At 63.0% G+C, this 7412-nt stretch overlaps 1 protein-coding gene across 2 annotated transcripts; it reads right to left on the bottom strand.

The window, feature by feature from the left end:
• Positions 1-2159: 2159 nt before the first annotated feature.
• Positions 2160-6108, bottom strand: LOC127380177 (mitochondrial uncoupling protein 3-like). Of its 2 annotated transcripts, none has more exons than XM_051608777.1 (7): positions 6009-6108; positions 5544-5683; positions 5255-5465; positions 3878-4075; positions 3153-3254; positions 2750-2930; positions 2160-2533 (listed from the first exon to the last, which is right to left on the bottom strand). In XM_051608777.1, exons 2-7 carry the CDS (start codon positions 5667-5669, stop codon positions 2437-2439), a joined length of 915 nt encoding a protein of 304 aa, XP_051464737.1. In that variant the 5' UTR covers positions 5670-5683; positions 6009-6108; the 3' UTR covers positions 2160-2436. The 2 variants fall into 2 exon arrangements, with proteins under 2 accessions (XP_051464737.1, XP_051464738.1); XM_051608778.1 differs by having other exon boundaries at positions 5947-6098.
• Positions 6109-7412: the final 1304 nt, after the last annotated feature.

Here is a 7412-nt window from a genome sequence, read left to right as displayed (position 1 = left end):
AAGGGGGAGATGGCAACAGTGGGGATCTTCTGCTGGTGGACATCAGGTCCTGTTTCAGCTGGTGATGAACATCAAGACATTCCAGAAGCTGAAGCACAGGAATGACGGAATGAACCTGCTGGGGGTTGGGATCATAGACTCATGTCATGGAACCCCAGACTGGTTTGAGTTGGAACGGACCTTCACGATCATCCAGTGCATGGGCAGGGACACCTCCCACCACCCCAGGCTGCACAAGCCCCATCCAACCTGCCCTTCAACACTGCCAGGGATGGGGCAGCCACAGCTTCTCTGGGCAACCTGGGCCAGGGTCTCACCACCCTCACAGCCCAGAATTTCTCCCTCACATCTCAGCTCCAGCTCCCTCTGCCAGCTGGAAACCCTTCCCCCTGCTCCCATCCCTCCCTGCCCTTGTCCCAAGCCCCTCCCCAGCTTTCCTGGAGCCCCTTCAGGCACTGGAAGGTCAGCTCATCCCATCCCAGGGAGATGGTGCTTCCACCCCTGAAGTGGCTCATGAGCCCCGATTATTTTAGGGGTGCACCCTGTGTGCTCCCCAGGCCATGGGTTGGGTGGTTAGGATGGGATCACCTGCAGTGAAGAGGATTTCTGGGAGTGTGGGACCCTCCTGGGCTGTGGGATTTGGGGCTAAGGAGGAGCCCAGCTCACCTGCAGCCACACTTTGTGGTGTCCAAGGGGAAGGTGATGAGGTCCACCACACAGGTGGCCATCCTGGCCCCCACGACCTTCATGGGAGCTGTTGGGGGCACCTCAGGTGGGCTTGAACCCAACCCTGGTGCAGGTGCTGGTGGGTGACCAGCAGAGAGGGGCCAGAATGGGTGGAGGGAGGAGTGGTGGCATCTGCTGGAGAGTTGTCCTGTGGAGAGCTGGCCATGGAAAGTTGTCTCATTTAGGGTGCAGGAGAGGAGGACAGAAACTGAGGGGGTTTGTCCCACCTAGGAGAGCTGGGGCCCTGAAAGAGTGTCCCATTTTTTGCCTGTTACACCCTCCCCCCCTATTCCTTCCCTCCCACCCCTCTCCAAGCTTCCAGGCTGGCACCAGGGGGGGGTCCAGCTGGAGCTGGGACCCCCATGGGTTGTCCACCTGCTCCATGGGGTGTCCCCTCCCTGCTTAGGGTGTCCACTTCCAGCAGCTGGGGAAAAAATGGGGTCACCCAGTCATGGGGAAAGGAGAAGGGGGGGACGCCTGCCCACTGTGGGTGTGATGGCCCCCCTGGGAGGTGGGAGGTTGGGGTCCCTGGTGGCAGGGACTGGGGGTCGTTGTGGCCAGGCATGACCCCTGCCCCCCCATACAATGGGGGGGAGGCTTGAGGGAAGGGATGGGGGGGGTGTTCCCTGGAAGGAGGGTCCTTGGTGCACCCCAGAAGGAATATGGGGGGGTCCCTGGGGCTGGGGGTCCCCAAGTCAGCCTGGGAAGGATGGGGGGGGGGGGGCAAGTCCCCTGGGATCCCCATCCAGGAAGTGTTGGGAGAGCTTCTCTGGGAATGGGGGGGGGGTCCCCAAGGAGGGATAGAGGGGTTCCCTGGGGATACCCAGGACAGCCTAGAGGAGATGGGGGGGAGGGGATCCCCGGGTATGGGGGTCCCTGCAGCCACAAGGACCCGGGTTAGATCCTCACCTACAGCAGGTTGCGCTGAGGGAGGAGCCCCCCATGTTGCAGTGGGGGCTGGATCCTCATCCCCAGGGAATGGGGCTGGAGGTGCCTCCCCAGAGAAGGGGGCAGCAGCTCTTGGTACCCACAGGTGGCCCTGGACCCCCACAGGTGGCCTCGATGCTTCCCCCCCCCCAATCACAGAACTTGTCTCTGCTGAAGCCGCGTCCCGATGGCGCCCGATGCCCCGGGAAGCCAAACGGCTCTTTCCTTTCAGAGAAGACCTTTGCCTTTTCCAGCAGCACCTCAGGGTTGGCAGAACGACCCTAAACAACCCCCCCCAAAAAAAACCAAAAACAACCAGGTGACCCCAAGTCCTGCCGTGGTCACACCCCATAGGGGTGGTTTATTGGAAGTGCCAGTGGGGAATAACAGGAATCGCCGCGTCCTCCGGCCCTCACCTCAGCCCCCCCTTTGCCTTCTTCCTGGGAAATGGTGCTTCTTCCCAGCTGGAAAAAACACCTGTTGACGTTTTTTTTTTTTCCTTCCTCCCTAAACTCCTCTCTGGAAACCTCCCTCCTCCCACGTTGGTCCACCAACAGTGTCATTTCTCCACCAACAGTGTCATTTCTCCACCAACAGTGTCATTTCTCCACCAACAGCGTCGTTTCTCCTTCCATCTTCCAGGTCCTTCTTGGAGGGTCCCCGTGGGGCTGGGGGTGTTCAGCGTCCCTGTCCCCCTCCCCCAACTGCTTCAGCAATTAATATAATTTACTCCAGTGTCTCGTCAACGCTGACGAGAGGGGACAGGGTGTTGGGGGAGGGTGTTCAGGACCGGGCCAGCGCCGCCGCGCGCTGCAGCTGCTCGTAGGAGATGAACATCACCACGTTCCAGGAGCCCAGGCGCAGGAAGGAGGGGACAAACCTGTGCCAGGAAAGAGGGGACATGGTGGGAACCACCCCCCCTTGTGGTCCCCACGGCCCTGCCTGGTGCCCCGGGTGGTGGCACAAGGGTTGGGACATCTGGGGCGGGCTGGGCAGTGCGGTGGTGCTCAGGGTGTTGTCAGTGGGGAGCTGGTCCACGCTGGTGTTTGTGCAGGTGGGTGCACTGAGTGTGGTGGGGACGTGTCCCCAGACTCACCCCTTGTAGAAGCCAGAGACCCCATCCTGCATGATCAGGGCCAGGATGCAGCTGAGGACGTTCCGGTACTGCCCGGGACCGGCGTTCATGTACCGCGTCTTCACCACGTCCACGGGAGATGCCACCACCGTGGCACAGAAACCAGCCCCAAAAGCTGCCACGAAGTGACAGGGGACATTGTCTGCGGGGTGGAGAATCACAGAACCATAGAAGTTTGGAAGAGCAGCCAGTCCAACCGTCAACCCCACATCCCCATCCCCACTAAATCATCTCCTGAAGTGCCACATCCACACGGTTTTTGGACGCCTCCAGGGGTGGTGACTCCACCAGTGCCCTGGGCCTGGGTGGAGGATCAGAGGGACAGGGACATCCCCCAGCTGTGTCCCCCCTGCCCTGTCCTCACCTGTCATCAGCTGTGCCCGCAGCAGCGCGTCCTTAATGAGGTCGTAGGTGACGAGCTCCCCGCAGTTGATGATGGCGTTGCGGGCGATGTTGGGCAGTGTCCCTGTGCAGGAGGGTGGAGGCATCGGGGAGGGTGGTCACATCCCACCCCCCGGACCATCCTGGATGGGTGCCCCAGCTCTGCTGTTCCTGTACCCATCCCCATGCCTGTCCCTATCCTCATTCCCATCCCTGTCCCCATCCCCTTCCCAACCTCCATCCCTGTTCCCACTATTACGCTCATCCCTGTCTGCATCTGCATCCCCATCCCTGTCCCCTTCCTGATACGCATCCCTGTGCCCATCCTTGGCCCTGTTCCCACCCCTATCCCATCCCTCTTGCCGTCTCCATCCCAGCCCTGTCCCTGTCCCCATTCCCATCCCATCACCATCTCTTCCTTACTTCCCACCCCCATCCCTGTCCCCTCCCTATCTGGTACTCCATCCTTGTCCCTGCTCCCATCCCTATCTCCACTCTATCCCACCTGCATCCCCATCCCCTCCTGCCCCTGTCCCCAAGCCCTTCCCACCACCATCCATGTCCTCATCCCCATCCTCATCCTCGTCCCCATCCCCTTTCCCTTCTTCACGGTCCCCCATCCCTGTCCCCATCCTCATTCCCGTCCCCATCCCCTTCTTCACTCCCACCCTGATCCGTGTCCCCATCCCTCTTCCCACCCACCCCTACCTCTCCAGAGCCCCCGGACTCCCTCCTCCCTGGCGATGGTTCTGTAGGCAGCCACGGTGCCGCGGTACCGGCGCCCGCTCTCCGGCATCGCCCCGTGGGCCTGGAACCGCACCTTGACCACGTCGGTGGGTTGGGCACAGGCCACGGCCACTGCCCCCGTGGTGCTGCCCGCCAGCAGCCGCACCCACAGCCCCGTGCCTGCAGGGGAGGGGCAATGGGACCCCCCGCTCTGGGGGGGACCCCTGGCCCTGTGGGGACCCCCAGCCCTGTGGGGACCTCAACCCTGTGGGGACCTCAACCCTGCAGGGACCCCTGACCCCACTGGGACCCCAGCCATGCAGGGACCCCCAGCCCTGCAGGGACCCCCGACCCTGCAGGGACCCCTGGCCCTGTGGGGACACCTGACCCCCCAGGGACCCCTGACCCCACTGGGACCCCAGCCATGCAGGGACTCCCGACCCTGCAGGGACCCCTAACCCTGCAGGGACCCCTGGCCCTGTGGGGACCCCCGACCCTGAGGGGACCTCTGACCCCACTGGGACCCCAGCCATGCAGGGACCCCCGATTTTGCAGGGACCCCTAACCCTGCAGGGACCCCTGGCCCTGTGGGGACACCTGACCCTGAGGGGACCCCTGACCCCACAGGGACCCCAGCCATGCAGGGACCCCTAACCCTGCAGGGACCCCTGGCCCTCTGAGGACCCCTGGCCCTGTGGGAACACCCGACCCTGTAGGGACCCCTGACCCTGCAGGGACCTCAGCCATGCAGGGACCCCCAATCCTGCAGGGACCCCTGGCCCTGTGGGGACACCTGACCCTGTAGGGACCCCTGACCCCACAGGGACCCCAGCCATGCAGGGACCCCCAATCCTGCAGGGACCCCTGGCCAAGCAAGGACCCTCAGTCCTGTGGGAGCCTCTGGACCTGGAGGAGAGTCCCTGGCCCTGTTGGGACCCCCGGCTGTGAGGGGCCTTCCCCTCCCCCCCACCCCTACCCCTGGCTGTGCAAGGACTCCCTGGCCCTGTGCAGACCCCCCAGCTGTGTAGGGACCCCCAGCCCCGTGGGGTCTCTGGCTTTGAGGGGACCCCTAACTGTGTAGGGACTCCCAGCCCTACAGGGGATCCCAACTCTGAAGGGCCCCCCCCCAGCCCTGCAGGGACCCAGGCTGTGAGGGGAATCCCCCAAAGCTGTGGGGACCCCCAGTTGTGAGGGAACCCTCATCTATGTGGAGACCCTGGGCCGAGCAGCAGTGAGCACGTCATCTTGGAGTGGGTTGTTCCCCTCAGCGTGGGCTGTTCCCTTCGTGGGGGGGGGGGGGGGGGCTTCACGGGGATGGGGTCCTGAGGGATGGGGTCCCCACCATCTCCCCCCACTCACTCTCAGCACCCTTGGGGGTGTAGAGCTGCTTGACCGAGTCGTAGAGGCCGATGCGGATGGAGGCGAAGCTCATCTGGCGCTGCAGCCCGGCCACCAGCCCCCGGTACAGGCTGCCGGGCCCCTCCGTCCTCACCATGGTGCTCAGCGTCCCCACAACCCCCCGGTATTCCAGGGTGCTGGAGCTCCGGGGGATCCTCACCTCGCCTTGGATCTGTGGGAGGTGGATGGGGTGGGTTCTGGGGTGGGAGGTGGTCCAGGGGTGGGGTGGGGTGGGTGGGAGGGGTGGTACCTGCAGCCGCACTTTGGCGGTGTCCAGGGGGAAGGTGCAGAGGTCGGCGATGCAGGCGGCCGTGCCCGCGCTGAGGAACTTGACAGCAGCTGTTGGAGGCACCTCACAGGGTTTCAGACCCACCATGGTGGGCAGAGGGGCTGGAAAGGAAGGAGGGGAGTCGGGATGTTGGGTCGGGTGGAGATTCAAGCAGGCGTCGCCTGGCGGGACACGAGGTGACGATGTGGTGGCCCCGGAGGTTCTGGCTGGTTCCAATACACAAACCCCCTTCCCCCCCAAAAAAAAAAAAAGAAAAAAAAGCCAAATCCTGAAACACCAAAATCTTCCATCGCTGGGGAAACTGAGGCACGGGGCTTTCCTCGCCCAACCCGGGGCTGCTGTGGGATTTGCTGCTCCCACCCACCCTGTCCCACCACAACAGGGGTGCTCAGTGAAGAGTCTCTCCCACGATGACCACGTCCTCACCGTAGGGACCTGGGGGGCACCGTGTCCTGCCTCCTTCTTTAGACCCTTCTCCTTGGAGCCATCAGCCCTGAGAGCTCCTCCTTGGCCCCCCCTTAAATAACACCCGGGAGGACATTCCAGTGTCCACCAGGATCGGGTGACAGTGAAACCCTGTTCCCCTGGTGCCATTTGAGCTGATCAGAGCGGGGTCACCTGTACCCGTGACGGGGTGGCTGATCCAGACCCCTGCCCCCTCCCCACATGGCATGGCTGGGGGTGGGAAGGGGTCCTGCCCAGCCCACCAGCATCAAAACTATGGGGCAGCAGCACCCCACCCCATGGTCCTGCCACTTTGGTGGCCACTGGGACCTCAGGGATAGGGAAGTGATTTTGGTTTTTTAACCCAAATGTACTTGGGAAGGAGGAGATCAAGACACCTGAGGCTTTTGCCAGCAGCAGTTGAGAGGCAGCGCAGCCCCGAGGGCACCCCACGTGGGGCACCTCTGACCCCCTGGCCCCTGGCAGGGACCAGGCAGCTGTAATTCATCCCGGGCAGTTGCCAAACTTTCCAGCAGGATTTCCTGCCCGTGGTGTAACGTGTCCTCCGAGCTCACGTGGAGCAACCCAAGGGCAGGGGCCACGCAGGAGGCTTGGAGGTAAAATCCCTCCTGTGCTCAAGGCCCTTTCGAGTGTGGCTGTGAACAGAATCCTATCAAGAATCAGGTTTGGGTTGGAAGGGACCTTAGAGATCATCTAGTCCCACTCCTGCATGGGCATGGACACCTCCCAGCAGCCCAGGCTGCTCCAAGCCCCATCCAACCTGCCCTTCAACACTGCCAGGGATGGGGCAGCCACAGCTTCACTGGGCAACCAGGGCCAGGCTCTCCCCACCCTCACAGCCCAGAATTTCTCCCTCACATCTCAGCTCCAGCTCCCTCTGCCAGCTGGAAACCCTTCCCCCTGCTCCCAGCCCTCCCTGCCCTTGTCCCAAGCCCCTCCCCAGCTTTCCTGGAGCCCCTTCAGGCCCTGGAAGGTGCTCTCAGGTCTCCCTGGAGCCTTCTCTTCTCCAGGCTGAACACCCCAACTCTCCCAGCCTGGCTCCAGAGCAGAGCTGCTCCAGCCCTCCCAGCATCTCCGGGGCCTCCTCTGGCCTCTCTCCAACAGCTCCGTGTCCTTCCTGTGCTGGGGACCCCAGAGCTGCTCCCAGCCCTGCAGGGGGGTCTCAGCAGAGCAGACCTTAAAACCTTAAATCCCGAATCCGAAGCCGGGTTTGAAAAGCAGCTCAGAGATCCACCCCGTTTCACGCAGGCTGCACCACCTGGTGACAATTCAAACCCTTGGCAGAGCAGTGACCTTCACACCTGTCCCCAGCCCCACCACCTTCCAGGAAGCATTTCTAGGACCCCCCCTCCTGCCTGTCCCCAG

This window comes from Apus apus, chromosome 1 (genome assembly GCF_020740795.1).
Source record: "Apus apus isolate bApuApu2 chromosome 1, bApuApu2.pri.cur, whole genome shotgun sequence".
NCBI lineage: Eukaryota > Metazoa > Chordata > Aves > Apodiformes > Apodidae > Apus > Apus apus.
The sequence above is the reverse complement of the archived record's forward strand: the minus strand, read 5'-3'. Positions and strand labels throughout refer to the sequence as shown.

Bases quoted from the DNA above. Each gene is read 5' to 3' on its own strand.
- LOC127380177 (XM_051608777.1), bottom strand. From the start codon at position 5,669: ATGGTGGGTCTGAAACCCTGTGAGGTGCCTCCAACAGCTGCTGTCAAG. The intron at 4,076-5,254 runs GTGAGTGGGGGG...CCTCCCCTGCAG, and splicing joins CACCCCCAAGGGTGCTGAGA to GCACGGGGCTGTGGGTGCGG. The intron at 3,255-3,877 runs GTAGGGGTGGGT...CCTCCTGCACAG, and splicing joins AGTCCGGGGGCTCTGGAGAG to GGACACTGCCCAACATCGCC.